The sequence below is a fragment of the Centruroides sculpturatus genome, unplaced genomic scaffold (genome assembly GCF_000671375.1).
Source record: "Centruroides sculpturatus isolate CEXI.00-Female unplaced genomic scaffold, Cexi_2.0 scaffold170, whole genome shotgun sequence".
In the NCBI taxonomy this organism is placed as follows: domain Eukaryota; kingdom Metazoa; phylum Arthropoda; class Arachnida; order Scorpiones; family Buthidae; genus Centruroides; species Centruroides sculpturatus.
The window spans coordinates 859,737-880,748 of NW_019384413.1; the positions used below are offsets into that span (position 1 = coordinate 859,737).

A 21,012-nucleotide genomic window follows, 5' to 3' on the forward strand; every position below is an offset into this window, starting at 1 on the left:
CCATTAAAAATTTTGGAACGGCACCACGAGAGTCCTTGCTTGAGCCTTCTCCGCTGTCTCTACAAGAACAAAAGTAAATAATATAAAATATTGAAATGAATAAATATTTCTATAGACAAACTTTTCACAATTAATACTTAATTTATTCATCTTTTTCTTTTTTATTTAACAAAATAATTTCTAGCACTATAAATGCTTTTACAGCATGTTTTGCAAGCCTATTGCAATAATGTTAGGTTAAAACATATGCGCCAAGACTTCACAAACACCCACAAGGACACTTTAAAATGTATGTAGCACAACCTTTTTACATTTTTAAGATGCAACTTGGTACCTGTAGTAAAAGATTATGATGCAAATGTTTAAAATATTCCTATTGGTAAATATATTGTGTGCATAGATTTTTAAATAAGATGCAAGACCTCTCATTTGCAGCCACAGTTGATTTCTGCTAAGTCAGACTAACTGGGGATGAGGGTCATACAAGTTAATAGGTTTATGTCATCAGAATGAATGTAATACATAATTAAAAACTGGTCTATTTATTAAGTTTTGTTATGACTTGAGTACATACAGTATATTGTGCTTTTAGAGTACAAATTCAGCTGTACAGTGTTAATTTACACCATGCCATACTTTTGCAAGAAATATATTCACCCTGAAAATCAATTCAAAAGTAGTTTCACTTATACATTTTTCTCACTTATATACAATATTTTTCTCAGTGCAATAAACAGGATTTGAGTGTACATAGAATAGATTTAATTGCCTAAAATAATAATCAATAATTATCAAAATTTCTTATTACAGAACAAACTAAACTGTGATAGTTTCCTATGATGATAATCTGTTAATTAAAAAAATTTTACTTACTTTTTTAGTAACTTATCATTTATTATTTTCCTAATATAAACAGAAAATAATCAATACAACAATAAAATTAGCTGGTTTAGAATGAACAAAAGTAGTTCAACATATTTTTAATGTCATTTAAAAACACTTATTTAAGTCTACATAAGCCACAAATTTTCTAAAAATTCTGTATGTGTAATTACAAATGAATTTAAAATGTTCTACATGAAATTAATCTATGTAACATGTTTAAAATAAATATAAAATAACATATCAAAAGATAACAGACTCACGGACATAATGCGCATTTTACAGGAATGCTAAAACAGAAATATTTTGTATTTTGTCACATAAAACTACTACAATGTTACTTCTCAATGCGTTTATAACACATCTATACTTTTTTAAACTTACAAAAGCCCATTTAAAAATTGCTTTATGATAAAGTGCCTCGTTAAAGTCGAAGTTCAAGTTAAACAATAATCATACACCTACAAAATGCATGTCATACATGCATACACAGTCTTCAATAAAAATTGTCATTAAATACATACCTCATCTTTCTTCTCGGTGATCTAGACCATGATCTTCTTCTGGGAGACCTAATGATAGAAATATTTTAGTAAAATTGTATTGCACGATTTTATTTTACAAACTACAACTTTAAGAAAGCTATTTGGTACTTACGAACCTTTTTAGAACAGTACAAAATCTAATGTAGCAAAAAGTAATTTTAACTTAAAAGTTAACTGATTCAATTAAACGAAACTGATCTGAACAATTCATTAAACTGGTTCGTATTAATATGGATATACACTTTAATTATAATCATAAATAGATAGAGACTTAATAATCAATGATACAATATCCTCGTTAAAGTAAATATATAAATAATAAGGGTCATTTCATAAGAAATGCACAATGTGGCAGTGTTGCAAAAAGGATAATACAACCTCCATGATGAGCTAGTTATAGTTGCAGCCTGAGGCTAGAGGAAGTGGGGTGTGGCTTTGCTACTTTTGAAATGTGTGGATTTATAGATTGACAAGTGTTAGAAATGGTCCATGCAGAAACCTTAGGTAGTGATGCGTGAAGATCAATGGTCATATCTTGAGACCAAGACTTACTGTAACAAAAATCCAACAGACATCACAGTGCTTTACTTGAGGCAATCAGAGTAAACTGAGTAGTTTTCACTGTACTATTCATTCTGTAAAGAATGTGTAGCATAAACAAGAACTGCAGTCAGAGAGGCCAAAAACATCAATGGCGTTGATCTTCACCTTGGCATTACATTGATCTTCAAATCAGATAGAATACTGTATGGAACAAATGTCACAGCAGCCTGTTAATATAACTTAGGACAAAAATTATAAAGACAAATGCATGACAACTAACCTGACTTACTCAAAGATAGTTCGCTCATGCTGAACAACAATTCATACCTATACATGGCAAAAAATGATGACAGATTTGTAGGTGAACTTGGTACTGTTACTTTATGTGCCCTACAGTTTACATATGAGTCCATCAGACTGACTCAAGCTCAAATTATCCATTTATAGATAGAAAGTTTTCTTTTCCAGAGGACCTTTCTGCAGCAGTTACATAGTATCCAACAGCAGAACCAAACAGGAAACCTGACTGGAACTGTGGACCATTAGATCATCATCATTAAAAAATAGAAAACAACATATGACATTTTAAATATGTATTCAAAGAATTAGCATGCATTTCTTATAAAAATGACCCTCATACACATGGAAAAGCTGAACAACAGTGAAGTCTGTCACTCTGGCAACTTTGGACCTATGTTGAAGCCTCATAAATTTTTGAGTGATTTGTTCCATATAAATCAGATGGATCTCATTCACACCACCCGTAACTCCAATGCAAACTTGATTAAGCCCATAATGGGCAAAATAAAAGCCATTTTAATACCCTTAAAACATTAACAATCTATATATATAATACTGAAAAGAATTAAAACATGACTTTCAACGTGATTTTTGAGTTACAAATGTATAATATTAACTCAAAATTTAAACTTCTTTATGGCTTTTAATATTAAAAATCTCTTTCAAATTTAACTTTACAGATTTTCTTAAACTTTGCTAATTTTTATTGTTATAATTACCTGCTTCTGTGTCTGCGAGGAGAACGTCCCCTAGGTGAGAGTGATCTTGATCGACTTCTGTGTCTGTCTATATTATAAAAAACAAAAATTTAATTTATAATTTTCAAGTTTTCTATAAATAAAAAACTTTTAATAATGTTTGTTAAGTATATAAAAAGATACAAAAGAAGCACTTATTGTATATTTAAGGATCAATAATGTAATATATATAAATTGAGTTTTGTACACTGTTGTAACATAAAATATTACATCGCAAACAGCCTATGAATAAAAAAATTGGTTAAATAAAAACTTTAAAGTAACTGTTACTTTCTTTACTGCAGTATGTTTCCTATACTTGCATCACATTTTCAACACAACTGCTATTTTCTATGCTCCTCTTCAGCGATTACTGGGTTTTCTGTGAAAAAGTCCATCAGATAAATGTAAAGCTTCATTCTTACTCCTCTGATTTCCTCATCAGAACAGAACTTTCTCATTCCAAATGCTTCCTTCAGTAGTCCAAAATTACAATAGTCTAAGACAATATTTCCGAAAGTTTCGACATAAAAAAAAAATTCTTTTACAAACCACCCAAATGCAGCACTTAAAGCTTGAATAGAAGTCATATAAATTATATATTTTTCAATAAATTAAATACATTTAATGTAATTTGTTACTATAGCATATTTTCTTAATACTGATTGTACATACTGGTGGCACATGGCCAAAAATTGCCACCTACTTCTAAATCTTCATATCCCATGAGTATGCTTTGGTAAGCACCAGACTAAGTGATGATATTTTTGGACCACTGATAGAAATTCTAGTAAAATGCTAGAGAAAATGTATAGAATGCAATGGGGGTACTGTGTCAAAAAGTAATGCAAAGACAGGAAACAAAGTCTAAGAATTTATTTCAAGATCTTCACTTGACTGACTTTCATGTTTTCACTTATAAGTGACATATTTAATATCTTAAATATCTTACAAGGCATTATCCTAATTTAATTCTTTAAATATGTTAGAAAATATAATTTTAAGACAAAATAAATCACTCGCGCCAAATCTTTAACATTTATTCTCAGAGCATAACATGAAACATTTCTAATTTGGCTTTTCTTTTTTATTTTAAGTAACTTTTAACTCACAAATCATAAATACCTTTCATCTAAAATATGAATTTACATTTAAAAAATATTGTCGTTACAAGCAATTTCTTTACAGTAAGAATAGAATCAAACACTATAAACATTTTAATAGGCATTCTTATCCAAATGTTTAGAATACATTTGATTATTTATATTATTCTTTCGTTGTTTTCTTTTAATATGTAACTTAAAGATGGCTTATTAAAAATGTTTTGAACATAAATATTTCACCATTAAAGTATTATTTCTCTTATGTACGATAATCTGTTAATTAAAAAAGGATTAGTTTAACAAATAACCCTTAATGATAATGATACTAACATGGAATTTTCTTCATTCATTTTTATTCTGTATTCATATTGTTGAAAATGTCCAAAACTAATTGTGTGTCACTTGATACAAAATCTCAAATTAAAGATGCGTGCATAATCTATTGGATCCTTAATGCATTCGCCATCAGTGATGCCTCGGAGCAGTCTACACTGCAACACCGCACGTGTCAAACTCTCCTGCAAGCATCGTAAAACTTTGCCGTTTCTCTCACATGGAAAATTTTATTGTTTGATTTTAGGAAAAGTAATTTTTATTGTTTATTGTATATTTTTAATATTGTTTAATTTGTATAATTTTATTGTATGTATTGTATATTTTATATAATTTCTTCAACATTTTAAAACACACATATAACAAGCAGGCATAACAAAAAAAAAATTTTCGGCACACAGTCAAGCATGTCGATCCCTGTGTGGGCAGCAAACATGTGAAATACTTATAAGAATTGATGAGTCAACAAGAGATTTTTTCATGAATATTTATCAAGAAATTCAAAATAATAATAATACAATTTACCTCGTCTTCTGTCCCTATCTCTGTCTCTTTCTCTGGATCGAGAACGACTCCTTCGTCTGTCTAAGTAGAGAAAAATTTCATTAAAGGTTTACTTTTAATATAAAATACTTTGCTTAGCGTGTTACCTATCTTAGTATTTTTGTGATGATTAACTGCTGTTTACAATCTGGCCAGATCTCTATTTTATAAAATTACATCACTAACATCATAAAAGAATACCACATATCATAACATGATACTCTTTTATGAACAACGTATATTAAAATATTCTATTAACGTACTAACCTAATTTCAATTTACTCGGGGTTTATTCATCAACGAATTAATTAAATTCAAAATTGTCAATGCAAAGTAGAGCTCTTACAAGCCTCGTGGTGGCTGCCATCTTGTTTGCTGGTGTATCGAGCACCGAAAAAGATGCTTGCAGCAACCACTGCCCGAGATCTTGAACGGAGGTGCTGAGAGATGCTGGCTGTGCACTGAGATTTTGAATATTTCCATACTTTCAGGCTTGTATTAATTATTATTTGTTTCATATAATTTGTGTCTGGATTACTAAAAGGCATTCTAAAAGAACACTGGATTTGAGTATCAGGCCAGGATCAATACTTCAAAAATTTTAACATAGATAATACAAGCTGGACAGGTTAAACTTGCATCACACACCCCTTATATATCTCATTGAGAGCCTCGATAAGCCCGGAACGTGTACAAGAACAGGATCTATTAGCACCCACATATTAGATAAAAATCTAATGCAATTTTAATAAATTATTGTATTAAGAATTCTTTAATATCCTTAAACCCAGTAAGATGACTCGGATACATAACACACCAAAAAGTTTAACAGTTAAAAACATTTCACATCTAAAGAGAGGGATGAAACTGAGCAGCAGCCACTACAGTTGTATTTTTTGGAGTTTTGTCAATCATTGTGTTTGACGTTTCGATAGCAAAAGGTCAATAGCAGCGTTTGACCTTTTGATTTATTAAATTGCCTCATATTATAATTTTAAACTTTATTCCTTATATAATGACACATTGTAGATGTAACAATACCATAATAAAAAAACAGCAAGTAGAAAATAACTAAAACTCTTACCTCGACGGGGTGATCGACTACGACTTCTAGCCATATTCAAAGCTGCAAAATTAATAAATGATTATTATAAAATATAAAAAATGAAAACTATATAATGTATATATAACAATTTCTAAAAAAAAAGATTTTTATAAATGATTTATTAATATATCTTAATGCAATTCTTTAAATTCTGTCAATTGCTACAAGATTGACTGAGAATTTGTTAAAATTACTACTACTTATTCATCATATTGAAGGATTAGTATTGTCAATAATACAGTAACTTCAACATCCCATTGATTAAGGTCCGTATTTTTGTTCACAAAGAACTCCTATGTAAACAGAATTCACTATATATTTACAGAGGCCAAACTGTGGCTTGCAAGCTGTAAATGGCTCTTCTTGACTCAGTGTGGCTCTTGTACAGCCTACTTATTGTTCTTTTTATAAATTTAAACATTATGTACTGTATATAATACTGTCCTAACAGAGAATGTAGCTCTCATATTTCTGATAAGTGATATATGGCACCTATCTCGACACGGTTTGGCCAACCCTGCTATATAAGTTTTAAACAGTTAGACGGTCAAAACTATATTGTTCATCATGTTGCTCCAATCAACTTTTGTGGGTGTCCCATCTTTAATCTCTCTTGAGAAATGACACATGACCCTCCTCTATCTCCCAGTCTCTTGACCTTTAACCACCAAAATTTAATAGCATCAATGCCCCTTATATACAGACTACCATGCCAAATTTTGTTTCTTAATCATTAACTGTCCTGAAATATTAAACAAAACAGATGCCAACAAGTCAAAAAAAGGAGGAAATTCAGTGTTATGTATATATATATATATACACACACACACAATTTTCCCTCTTTTTTTTTTTTAAATCTTTTGGGTTCAGGTGGTCTCAAAACATGGAGATTTGCAAAAAACTGAGGATCATATTTTACAGGATTACAATACTTTCTCCTGTTATGTTTACATAACAGCTGGAAAAGTGAACCCCTAAGAATTTTTCATGAGTGATTTGCTTAAATATGTTGGTCCCCATCCCCCACCATCTAGTTTCCTCCATTGTGGACCCGGTTAATCCCATTATAAGTACGATTAAAGGCAGACTTTTCTTGAATTGATATTTGATTTTACACATTTAACTTAACAAATTTATTTACTTTACTCCGTCCACTCTGTGGGCACTAAGACCTTTTCATCAAGCCAACTGTGAGTTCAACCAGGTCCACAATGGGAAGGCCTGGTATTGAACACGGAACCCAACATTTCCGGGATGGACTATCCTCTGAAAAATTCTGAAGACTTTTTGACCTGTCTATACTAATTCCTGGGTCCCCAGAGCAGTAGGCCAACACCTTAACTGCTCGTCCACCCAAGCATATTAAATTTATTAAACACAAATCATTCAAACTCTGGTGTAATAAAATACAAATATCGCCATGCAAAAGTATCATCACAAAACTGAAATGAATTGTACAGGGTGGTTATAATTAAAGTTGCCCTGCTTAGACCGGTGTAGAGCCCGTTCTCGTTGACATATTTTGATGAAACGTGGTATATACGTTAGTTATATGGACCATGGAAAAAAGGAAAATGCAAAAAAAAATATTTAGTTTAAATTTCAACCACTAGATGAAAAATGGCACATGAAGAACAAGAAACACAAAATGGAAACATGCAAAGAGTTTTTATTCACAACATTTGTTCAAAGTGCAATACATTTACATCATGTGTTCAAAACATCTTACAGCTTGTTCAACAGTAGCTCGATAGATTTGTCATGGAATTGCAGCAACATGGCATGTTATGCTTGTTTTCAATTCAGGAAGAGTCCGTATGCTTCCTCTGTAGACAATCTTTCAGATATCCCAACAACCAAAAGTCACAGGCATTGAAGTCAGGAGAATGGAAAAGGCCAGGCATTTGGAAAACTCAAAATTACCCAATTGTCTCCAAATTTGTCATGCAGCAGTTCATTCACTTGTCAGGTAATATGCAGTGTTGCCCCATCTTGCTTTATGACAGTAGTCTCTACACATCCTCGTTCTTGTAAAGCAGGAATGGCATGATGCATCAGAAGTTTGAAGTAACTGGCACCCATCACAGAACACCTTTTAGGGCCTTGTGGTGTGATCTCAAAGAAAAAGGGGCCAAGAAGGAAGTCAGAAGTGAAACCACACCAAATGGTCAATGTAAGCAGAGTGCAGAGGCTGTTCATGCACAACATCACATACCTGTTGCATATGAGGTCTTACAGTACTCCATATGCAACAGTTCTGAGTATTCACTGCTCCGTCTAGGATGAAATGCACCTCGTCTGACCACAAAATGTTCCATGGCCATGCATTGTCAACAGTTATTCTTGCTAAAAACCAGTAAGCAAACTCTGTGCGTTGTTCTGGATCTTGAGGGTGCAATTTTTGCAACATGTGGATCTTGTACAGATACTACTGTAAAATGGATCATATAATTTTTCAAACCATCTAAGAGACAAATCACATGACACTACTCAAGTACTCACCAAAGAATGTTGAGAAGCATTTGCTCTGTCAATCACAGCAATGGCTCCACAGTTTCATTTGAAATCCTTTTCTGACCTCTTCCTGGCAATACACGCAACTCTCCAGTCTCTTCAAATTTGTTAATCATCTTTCTTAAACCATACCCTGACATAGGCCCTATTCACAAGCCTTTCAATATTATCGCAGTGCACTAATAAGTCGTCGATATTATCGCAGTGCAGCCAAACCATTACTGCCATTCTGATAAAACAACTTTACTAATAAAGCTCAATCTTTCTTCTGTAAAGACATGATAAAGAATGGCATCGACTACCAGCTTTTTAAAAGATTCCTAATTTGCATAACATCTACCATATGCCATTTTTTCAGTTAGTGGTAGAAATTTGAACTAAATATTTTGTTTGCATTTTCCTTTTCCCAATGGTCCATATAACGTATATACCAAGTTTCATCAAAATATGTCAACGAGAATAAGCTCTATACAGTTCTGAGTAGAGCAACTTTAATTATAACCACCCTGTAATTTATCAAGGAGATGGCACCTAATGCCTGTACTTTATGAAAAAATCTTTTTGTTTAATCTAGCTTACTTTGTAGGTTTATCTTTGAACCATAGACACCAACAACAAGGATAAGAGGTAACATGCTAGAGTCCATAATTAGGGACCGTAGCTTCACAAGATGAAAATTTGTCAGGAGTCTATAAATCTTGTAGACAATTTACTTAGAATCTTAATTTATTCTAGACAAAAATATAATTAATAAAAACCATAATCTCTATATTAGTCTGAAAGATGTATAGTTCTATTTTATATTAAAGGAATTCAAAAAACAGAACTACATAGATCTTCTAAAATGAGTGCTACCATTTTTAATTACTGTAACTATGTTAATTATTATCCAACAAGTATGAACATACACCAATCAATAAAAGTAACCATTCAAGTTTCATCTGCTTGCATTCAAATGTCTTATTGTCTATTACCCATAGAAAATGCCATGAACAAAATTGATGACACTGGAATAGAGAAGGCATTTTATGTTCTACCGTTTGCAAAGTCAGAATCACTCGTCATCATTCAACAGGAGTAACCTGCAGGAGCTATAGAATTGTAACTGCTACAAAAGGAGTGACAATATTTAGGAAAATTTCAGTCCCAATCATTAATTTGCCATATTTACATACAGGCATACCTCGACTTACGTCGTTCCCGATTATACGTCGCTTGTTAAAAAAGTATATGGAAAAATAAAAATCAAGTTTAAGTCATTTTATTCGACTTTACGTCTGTCCGCCACAAATATTGAAGTCGTAATATCACTAGATAAACGTTTAAAGCACATAAAATCATATTAAAATATATACAAGTATGTACTGTATTTACAGTACACGCATTCGTAAATTTAAATTATTTTTTTTGTACTATATTAAAAACTAAAATTTATTTGTTTGTAAGCTTAAAATAGATTTTTATTAACCATATATTATTTAAAATGCTTTCCTAGTGATAAGTAGATTCGGAGACAGGTAAATTCGACTTACGTCGTTTTCCTGGAACCAATTACCGACGTAAGGCGAGGTATACCTGTATTGTAATTATATGTTTAATCTTTTATCAATAATTTGAGTTTGGTTTCACGTAACGTTCATCTTTTTAAAGTTGTTTTATGTTCTTTTATTAATATTTAAATCTGTTATATCCAAAATTCTGTTAGAATGTAATATGCTCGAAGACGGCTTGTACAGCGAGCCGAAAACGTTTGCGATTATTAAATGTTTTCCTTGGCAAAATAAGGCGTCGTGCGTGATTTGCCGAAGGCGTGCATTCCAGAGGCCCCGTATACATTTGAAAAACGGACCGAACCTTCGGTAGCATTAGAACTCTACAGAAGTCATCGGTAACCCGCCGAGGTTGTAGAACATTCCTAACAAAAATAAAACAAGAGGAACTATAAATTCAAAAGTAGCATAGATTTTATTTTACAAGGACTCCATTACAATCAAAATAGCAGAGGTACAAATGCAGGTCACGTGGGGTGGGAAAATCCCCCTACCGGTAGACCCCCCTTTGCTATCACTAAATGTCTAATGAATTGCTTTTCTCTGTTTTAACACGTTTGTGTGATAAACCTAAGCTTAAATGTTACTTTTTTTGGGGGTGAGACAAAAGAAACAACGTCAATTTTCAAATAAATTTGCCTTTACAAGTTAAAAGCTTATGATTCAAGTAATATCGACTGTGACTTACCTTATTTAAATAGAAACAAAATAACTACACTCTACAATAACTAAATGTATAGCTAGAAAGCTTTTTAAATTAAAGTTAAAACATTATTTAAATAAAGTTTATAATCGTGCTAACACTGAAATCGATCAGATTTTCATTACGGTCACGTGGTAAAACTAGTTTGTAAGCTCGCTACTAGAGGCGATGTTTAGAAAAGGACTAAAATTGTAATATAATTTAAAAATTTATTATTATTATTTTTCAATATTTATTAATATTTCAGAGAAACTTTCAACCAACATAAACTTGAATCGTCGAGTTTCTTCTCTTACTACCTAAACTCTTCCATGGTGGATCTCGGCGAATTCATGTCGGACATAAAAAAGTTATTTGAATCGCTAACCGGATGGCTGAGTAATTAAGATGGTTGCCTACTGCTCAGGGGAACCCGGGATCGAACCAAACAAATCAAAAAAAATCCCAGGAATTTTTCGGGGATTGTCTGTCTGAATGTGTCGGGGTTCGTCTCTCACCCGGTCTCCTCCTTGTGGTCTGGACAAAGGAATAATGAGCTTGTTGAAAAGGTCCTGTTAGTGCCCAAATAGCGGAAAGACTTTAAAAAAAAATATATATATATAAACAGATGACCGAAGCGACTATTCAGCATGCCTGTCTGTAAGACTCGGATTCGGATCCGGGTGGAATCCTCAGAAATTTGGAAGGGTGATCTGAGCGAAATACGTTGGCTTCGTTCAACAAGTCTCGGCCGTCTTATTACAAGTCTGAACAACGTCTTGGAGTCCATAGAATGGGAAAAATCGAAAAAGTGGTATCAGAGAGGAAAATGTTTTAAATATAATCATATTCAAATACATGTAAGAAAAAAGAGCATATGATCATATACTATATGCTTTTTTCTTCTTACATGTATTTGAAGAAATTAGTTAAATTATGTTTGTTTGTTTTAGTTACGGCAACGCAACACTTGGGCGATCAGCATAGGAAGGATGCCTTCCGGGAGGTCTTTTTTAAAGAAAACTGGCCCCTATTTTATATTACTGATGTGAAAAAAACCGGAAAACTCCACGTGGCTGGTCCGTTGGAGTTTTCTACTGAATGGATAAAACCACTGAAAACTACAAGTGTTCAATGGTTTTATCCATTCGGCCACTCGTGAATCCGGAATATATCGTAATAGATATCATTATGTATCTGAAAAAAACAACAAAACAGAAAGAAATTTCAGCGACAGGAAAGCTAAAGGTGTCAGAATGCCGCTTTAAGGGGCTCGAGTTCTAGTTCCGGTCGAAGACCACAAACATTTTTTATAGATGATTCGATTTGAATACGTCATAATACGTAACTAATATTATTCGGCCGTCAAGAGAACTCGGAGAACGGGTAAAAAAAATCCTCTTAGTGCCCAGAAAAAGAAGAGTTAACTGTGACTTGTGGCATGACATTCATTGATCCTACTGAGGACTTTGACACGAAGAACACATCTTCCACATTGTTTCTGAAAAATGAAGTCTGCGTTTTTATTTTATTTTATGTTTTTTAAAATGAAACAATTTAAGAAATAAATAAAAATCGTTTATCGTTAATATGATTTATAATTTTTAAATATCAATTATATTTAAATTGTTAATAANTAATACATCAATATATCATTAATTACAATTAAATTTAATTACAAAGCGTAACTCTGATTAAAAACAATACAAACTCATATGTATAATGTGTATATAATATAAGCAAAATTACATTTGTGATGTGTAAATTTAAGGTTTATCTATTATTAAAGAATGTTTTATCATTTAAAACATTATTTGGCTTTCAACATTCTTGTTATTAAGAATATTTATGCTTAATTTTGAGTGTATTTGAATCAATAACATCCTCGATTTAATCATCCATAATTAATGGATATTATATAAAATAATGGAAAAATAACAAAATTTATGGAATATGTTGGATTATAAATATATAATTTAGTTTGATGGGGTGTGGCAACGCGACACGTAGACGATCTGCCAAAAGGAATGGACTTTCTACAGGAAATTTAGGTACAGTAGAGCCTCGAAAACTCGGCACTCGATAACCCGGCACTCCGGATAACTCGGCCACACACTGGCAGAGCAAAAAAATTCTTAGTTAATTAATTTTCATTATAGACAGCTTTATGCCTCATAAAGTATTTTTCTAAGGTCTGTCTTATCAGGTAAATTACTATACACAGTGTATTCATTAATTTTCATTTTTATGTAGTAAAGGCTCTACGCCTTCATAAAGACGTATTTTTCTTTTGTTTAAGGGTATTTGGGCAGTTTATTCTCTGTTGTATTTTCAAGCAAACAATACATACAAGTACAGTACAATATTTTCTAAGGAAACACGCATACTTATCTTTTTTTAACCCCATTTCCGATAACCCGGCATTTTCACAAACTCGGCCACCCTTCGGTCCACATTAGGCTGAGTTTTCGAGGCTCTACTGTATTAGACACGTGAATAAAACCCGGAATACTCCACGTGGCTAGTTCGTTGGAGAGGCACAAACCCACGACTAAATTTTAGTGTTTAGTGGTTTTATCCACCTAGACACTAATAGACCGATTATAAATATGAATTTTAATATGTGAATATTTTAATATAAGTAAGGCAAATGAGGTTCTTATAAATTGAAATTATTCGCTTTAGTTATATTCTAATATTCATATATTTAAAAAATAAATGAATACATCCATAAAGCACAACTGTTTCTGCACTTAGAATATAAATTTTCCCAGCAATTTACTGGATGATTCATTTATAAACAGGTGGTTTTTCTAAACAGATGTTTTATACACAACAAACACGTATACGTTTTCATAAATCATGTCTATAAAACAAACTGCTGCATGTCTGAAAGTAGACATTTCCTAAATTATAAATACACACCACCTGTTAACCATCTGTAAGCAACAACGTTTACAAGCTCGTGAAAAATATGGGCGCCATTTTCATAATAGAAAAGAAAGATAAAGGTAAGTTTAAAATTAAATACTTTCAATATTAAACTTTATTCAGTAATTATATTTAATAATAATTTTTCAATTTGGTAAGCATGCGACAAGCTACTGTAAATTAGTTTTTCCAGCAGAACAAGCTTGTCTGGCAGTTAAGTTAAGTTTAAATTATCTAACCAGTTAATTTCTAACAAATATGGCGTTAAAAGTCTATTTTTAATTTAAATTGGGAAATTTCCAACAATACAGTAAAGTTTTACGAGTTTTTCGGCATTTTTTAAAGCCAAAATTCTTTATAGCGTATTGCGCTTTGATCCTCTTTGTTAGGACCTTGCTAATTAAATTTTAGAAAAATTTCCCATGAGAAAACAATTAAAATTTCAGTTAATATGAAAAACTATGAAAAAAACCACCTGTAAACTCATACCTGAAACCTTAATCTTAACAGATGCAACCTATAAAAGCTTAATGACGAGGCGAGCGGAGAATGGTCAACGGACTATGAAATTTTAAGGATCGGGTAAATTACCAGATATTTTTAGTTTTGTTCGCTTCCGTTTTGTCAGTTTACTAATCATTTTTGTTCATTTCATATTCTCTTCAGTTTGGCTCATCTACTATCTTCGTAGAGTCGCCGTGTCCAACTTGTGACCGTAGTAATGGGCATGTCTAAAAAAATCTCATGCTCATTTTTACGTTCACAAAATGGATGCCGTGCAATACTTCTTTGCCTATTTTATATATAAATATAAGAAGATTTTCATCGATATACAGTTAAAGTTTAACGAAGATATTTCATAAGAAACCTAATTTTGCTTCTTCTAATATGAAGACAACAGTTAATGCATATTGGAAGAAGTAAATTAGTAAGTGTATATTCAAATATTTTAAATATTTTTTTGGAATTATTTTATATTAAAAGTTACATTGAATCNAACAGCTTTGTTGTTAAAATAAATATCAAAATTGTCGGCATATTTTTAGTTTTTTTATAAGTATTTTCTAATTTAAATGCACATTTTTAATTCGAAATGAAAGCAATTTTATAAATTGGATCGATATTTTATCAAATTACATCGATTATAAATATTAAATACTGTGAAATATAAGCGTAGATACAGGCGCATATCGTTGTAATTACTCCCTTAATTATCTTAAATATAATTGTTTAATTTTAATTATATTACGCAAACGGTGTCTTAATTAAATGTGAAATTAAATTGATTGTAATATCTAATTATATTCAATTGCAATTTGGCATTAATGAACTTAAGATGAGCAATGAATCTTCTGGTGATCCTCGTCAGAAATTATAATATTCGGGTCTTTTTTCTGTAAATTTAAATTATTTAAACGTAACTGTGGTTGTCAATTTTCTATTTAATATTTTAATAAATAATTTTAATCAAAACAGTAAAATTTGATGGCAGATGGTGTAACTAGTGCGGCGGTTCAATGCTGAGACACTAAAGAGGTTGCGGCCGAAGTTTTCATCTCTAAAACGTGAACGTCGAACGTCGAGCGCCGCTTACAAGATAGCGGCGCTCGACGTTTGACGTTCACGTTTTAGAGATGAAAACTTCGGCCGCAACCTCGCTACTTATTCTTTTTAATGGCATTTGTCCATCATATTACCGGAGGTTTTTGGTTAGATTGAACTTAAAAAGGTGACGAATTATATGGCTTTCGCCTGCAACACTAAATAGACTAAACAGGTAAATGAATGTTTTATATGTTATTTAATAGGTAATGCCTCCCACCAGTGTTCTAGTGGATAAAAGCACTAAACACTTGTAGCGTGGGATGGCCACGTAGAGTTTATCGGGTTTTCTTCACGTTAGTAGCACTTAAATAGGTGCCAGTTTCCCATAACCTTCCATAAAAAGACTTCCCCGGAGTGTCGCGTTGTCTTATATACAAATAATCCAATCCCATCCTATAGAGAACTTGCATGAACGTCATCTCACGTGATGAAATCGTCATCGCTGCGCCATATTTGTGCCGTGTTGTTTTGTGGAGATGTACTGTATTTGGCTTGCGTGTAGATGGAAAACATCTTACTTTCCCGACTCTGTTATATGTAATGAAGGAAAAATATGGGAACATTTTTACATTTTTGGACTCTGAAATGCAAAAAAATTGCAGGTTTTTTTCTGTATGTATGGATGTGTGTGGGGGGAGACGATTTTGTTTACCCAATTTGAAGCTTAATAATCCCTTTGACTTTTGTCGAAAACTTGTAAAATTTTGTAGGGAGGTTTGTATATTAGGGGAATCGATACTATTAAATTTTGGTAGTTAATTAAGGTCGAGGGGGTCGTGAGTCATATCTCGAGTAGGATCGGACTTAATGAATTTTTTTTTTTGTAATTGTCAAATTTGTTTTATTGTTTTAAAATTTACTCAAAGATTACGCTTTCCCCATTTAATGTTTGGTTACTCTGTCGTGTATCAGGTGACGTTATAACGGAACGGAAACGTCACAAATATGGCGCCAACTTGCAATAAGTCACACATAAGTTGTACAAAGATATAAATACAAAGGGTGTATTCTATTTTGACCATGCATTTTGCTTTATATCACAGTGAATGGTCTTCGTTAAGCCAAAATGCTTATATTTTCATATCGCTCAGTGCTGAACTACCTCCGGTAACATGGCGGCACAATTGATTCAATTACGATCACGTGATCGCCGCCCAATGAAAGTACAGTATTAGTGTATTTAAACTTTTTATGTTTATGCACTATGTATTTAAATTATTTATATAAAATTTATTAAATTTTTCGAATTAATTAAAATACTTTCGATTATTTTAGAAGTACAAAAAATAATTTTATTTATTTATTATACAGTAGTCTGATACGTAATTTAATTGTTTTAAATTCTTGATACGAGATGGCAGCACACGAGAAATTTAAATATATACCTAGATCACGTGACAGAAATTCAAAAATAAAAGTCTCTTGTAAACGTCAAAAAAGGAACAATTGAAAAATTATTTGTATATAAATATATATAATTTGGCTTCAGTATTTAATATATAAATTTCCTGTTTGTTTCAGAGGGCTGAACAAATTCAGGACAAACTATTCCCTTTTGTAACGGATGTACATAATTCTATGACGTCACAGCTGTGTCTAAACATGTGCTACAGGTAAGGTATTGTGTATTTGATATAATTATTATAAAGTTTTCTGCATAAACGATATGAAAACCGCGAAACAACGAGGAAATTCGTTGATATAAAACCTAGATAAGTCACATATAATACTTACTTAATATATTCAGGTAGAGAAGATGCAACTTGATACCCTAAGCCTTTCCAATGCTATAATTTATGGCTTATAAGTAAGTATAATTGTTTATAAATTATAAATTGTTATAAAGAAACACCTAAATAACATTTATTTATATTATTAGGCCTATACAGTACAAGACATTTCATTGGTAAGTATGTCTTTGATTATACTTAAAACACAGAAACAAGTGATTCAAGTGATTAAAAAAAACACATTTAAATCCCTGATTAAGTAGATATATTTCTAGATAAACTTGAAGATAACTCTTTAAACATGTTATCTGTATTATAAATATAAATAAAACCTAAACTTAAAAGGAACTGAAGATAAGAATGAGAATTTCTGACTTAAAAACACATATATGTGAGTTAGTTTGATATCCTATTAGTTCTATAACTGTACAGGTGTTAACGTCATATATTTGAGCTGTCGAATCAGATGGCTGTAAAGAGGATTTTTATTACTATACGCTATATAGACTTTGGACCATGTATACATCTACCTGTCGCTTCAAACTCTTAACAGTTCGGTTCGATTAGGTTCATTCAAATGATAGTTCTTTACCATATGGAGACAACACTGTTATATAGTTTTAGACTATTTTTTTTTTACTCTTTTTTGGTCAACTCTCCCACTGTGATAAGGGAGGTGTAGCCTGTCTGGTAGAGTATCCAGGATACTCTTTTCGAATCAGGCTAGCATAATTCCTGCTTTCTCTATTCTAGTTTATTATTTTTCATTCAGTCGTTTCCCGTGAGTAAACATAGTGTCATCCATCCTGGATGTTGTGTTATTTTATACGAAAAAAAAAGTTTGTTAAGGTAAGTTTATAATATTTTAAATTATATCTTAAAAACCGATTTACATAAAACTAGGATAACCCACGTTTAATACAGTTTAGAGAGGAGGTTTAGTATTGATAATTATTTCAGTGTTAGGATGATGAAATGTCGTCTTCAAAATACTATTCAGAACTCTAAGATAGCATGAAGTATTTTAGTAATTGAATATGAAAATGGTAACAATAGAACATCTGTTATTTAACCTCACTTATGTGGACTTTTATCGAATACAACAGTTAAGACGACTGTACATTTTATACATTCTGAAGTAATTTAGCTGTAAAAATATTTATTATATATCCTTATTAATTATTTATTAGTATATCCAATTGTATATAGTAACCAATAATTTTTTTAAATATAAAAGCAAATAATGATAAGATATTATGACTCATACTGANTTTCGCTTATACATAAGTAAATTAGCACACTATATATGATTAAAGTACAATTTATTATATGATACAACTGAATATTTTATAATACAGTACAGTTAACCGAGAATAGTTCAAAGTAAATGTAAAACGGTTAACTGAGTTTTGGGTCACCTTGATATATAGCTTAATAATTTTTAATTAATCTAATTAGAAATAAAATTTAAATGTCCTTCAATCGAAAACGTGATGAAACCATTTAAATTTTTCACAAAAAAATTCGTTTCCGGCCGCCATTTTGTTTCAAACGGCGAATGGAATAATGAGTTTCTATTATTAATTCCTTTATAATTTAGTTTGAAATTAGTCATTTTGGGAGTTATGGACCGATATTTTCATACAGAAAAAGGTCAGCTCGTACGTGCTAAAGGTCAGTATACCCTCAACGATATCGAAAATCTAAATACAGTAATAGTGTAGGGTAGTGCGTATTATACGTAAGAGATACTGATTTTTCCCTACGTGTTACACACAAATATAATCAACTTTCACATTATAAATTAGTACAGAAAGTGCATTAAATTGTAACACCAACACCACACTTTTCGTGCATTAATTGCATGAGTTTATCTAATGTAGAATAGTAAACACAGGGTGGCCCAAAAGCCAGTTAACCGTTGTATAGTCTAAATTGCCGTTATTTTGTAACCAACTATATCGATTTTGTGTTAGAAAATACGCTCTTAACTCAGTTAACCGATTTTTGGGCCATCTCGTATTTTTATAAGGTATAATAAAATTTTGACTTTTAACACCCTTTTAACCACGAAGTAAACTAGCAAAAAAGTATCTGTGAGAGCTCTTTATTCTTTATAACAGCATTACAGGTGCTTATTTATATACATAATAATATATTAAATATATAATACAATAGAACAATCAATATAGCTCCTATACGAAAACACGTGATAAATTGTGTAAAAAAGAAACGACACTCAACGTTGCCACAACAAACAATCTCTCTCTCTATATATATATATATATTTATATAAATTAAATTTATATTATTTTTTAACAATTTTTAATATGTAACAAAATTAAAAATTTTGCTTTTAATTTCCCTTAAAAATCTTCTTAACTTCTTCGAAGACTTGATCGGCTGACACATTAGCATCGACTCTCTTGACTATATCTAATTGTTCGTAATGCTGTATAATTGGCATTGTATCGCGATGATAAGTCTGAAATCTCTTCTTTAAACTTTCCGGGTTATCATCCGATCTTCCACTTCCTTCTGCACCCCTTCGTAGACATCTCTCGATGCAGATCTTTAAAATTAAAAAGATAAATAAGAATTACACACGTCATATGAAGATCACAACGTGCGAAGAGTCTCTTGCTAGTTAAACAATTTGAAAAAATATATTCTTTACGTGCGATTTAACACGGTTAATTGGGAGCGCGAACGAGATCTAACAGGAAAGGATCGTCAATTATAATTATAAACCCTCAACTCATTCCAACTAATCTATTAGACCTTCATCAAGAGCATCTTTTGCAAGGAACTCACCTCCTCGTCGCATTCGAAGAACAGTACAAATTGAACGTTTGCTTTGTCTCCCATTTGTTTTTTCCATCCTTCTAAATTATTTTCATTACGTGGGAAGCCGTCAATCAAGAAGTTCTCTGATCCACTTTCAATCATGGCTCGTTCCAATAGGGAGCATGTTATTTCCACTGGTACTATCGATCCGTTGCGGATGTGATGTTCTATCAAGTCTCCATACTTTGATCCTGGACTGTTACGTTCCGCTCTCAGTAAATCACCAGCTGATAAGTGAACGTAACCGAATTCATTCGAGATTTTTTCGCATTGGGTACCTTTACCGGAACCCGGTGCTCCTAAAACAAAAACCACGTTCGGTGTCATGTTGCCTTTCTACGATTTTCCAACCCGATCGTTACGTCACGTCCATCGTAATCATTTCTGCTTTCGTAGTCGTTGACGTCACCTTGATCACTTACGTATTAATTTTACGAATTTTTTTTCTCGGAATATCTTCCAGTTTTGCTTTTAATTTTCGTTATGATTAAATAATATAGCTTTGAAAATTGATTTAATTTGCATTATGTTTATTTTATTTTATTTTTTTAGTGTATGTCGGCTGTATTTTTAATGGAAAGAATTCAGACAATCGATGCTTTGTCACGTGACGAAAAATATATTTCGCAGTTACTTCCTAATTAAATACAATTTATTTTAATTTACTTTCAGCTTTTTTCACAATCAAATAATATTAACGTATATAAATAGAGGCTAAATTTAGAAGCAATATTTCAAAAATATAAAGCATTATCACGTGATAATTTAAATTTTATTATTTGAAGTTTATGCAAAAATATTGTTTAAATTCACAAAAATAATATTTTATAATTATAATTATAATGTAAATAATTAAAATATATTTTAAAAATAATAGTTATATAATAATAATAAATGGACGAAAGCTCTCCTGATCACGTGACTGAAGCGAGAGGTGCCCTTAAAAGTCACGTAATTAAGCGCAATAAAGTCTCAATATTTTAAAAATTTACAAAAATATGGACTAATATTGAACTTATGTAATAATTTTGTTATATTTTCTTGAAAATAAAATGCAAAAAT

At 31.5% G+C, this 21,012-nt stretch overlaps 2 protein-coding genes and 1 long non-coding RNA gene across 3 annotated transcripts in view; 1 reads left to right on the plus strand and 2 right to left on the minus strand.

Annotated features, from left to right (window-relative positions):
- The window catches only part of LOC111619076 (U4/U6.U5 small nuclear ribonucleoprotein 27 kDa protein-like), a 24,444-nt gene extending 15,943 nt beyond the window's left edge, over positions 1 to 8,501 (minus strand). The window contains exons 1-3 of the mRNA XM_023360723.1: positions 8,307 to 8,501; positions 4,969 to 5,028; positions 2,990 to 3,056 (exon numbers count right to left, since the gene is read on the minus strand). Of these exons, the coding sequence (XP_023216491.1) occupies positions 2,990 to 3,056; positions 4,969 to 5,028; positions 8,307 to 8,501 (322 nt within the window). The remainder of the gene's footprint in view (positions 1 to 2,989; positions 3,057 to 4,968; positions 5,029 to 8,306) is intronic.
- Positions 8,502 to 16,804: 8,303 nt separating this feature from the next.
- On the plus strand, positions 16,805 to 18,309 carry LOC111619102. Its single transcript, XR_002755693.1, has 3 exons — positions 16,805 to 16,986; positions 17,121 to 17,180; positions 17,253 to 18,309. It is a non-coding gene; the product is annotated as an uncharacterized LOC111619102 (long non-coding RNA).
- A 188-nt stretch (positions 18,310 to 18,497) lies between these two features.
- LOC111619101 (UMP-CMP kinase-like) lies at positions 18,498 to 20,635 on the minus strand. The gene is made up of 2 exons (XM_023360759.1): positions 19,918 to 20,635; positions 18,498 to 19,675 (listed from the first exon to the last, which is right to left on the minus strand). Exons 1-2 carry the CDS (start codon positions 20,275 to 20,277, stop codon positions 19,460 to 19,462), a joined length of 576 nt encoding a protein of 191 aa, XP_023216527.1. The 5' UTR covers positions 20,278 to 20,635; the 3' UTR covers positions 18,498 to 19,459.
- Between the last annotated feature and the right edge of the window lie 377 nt (positions 20,636 to 21,012).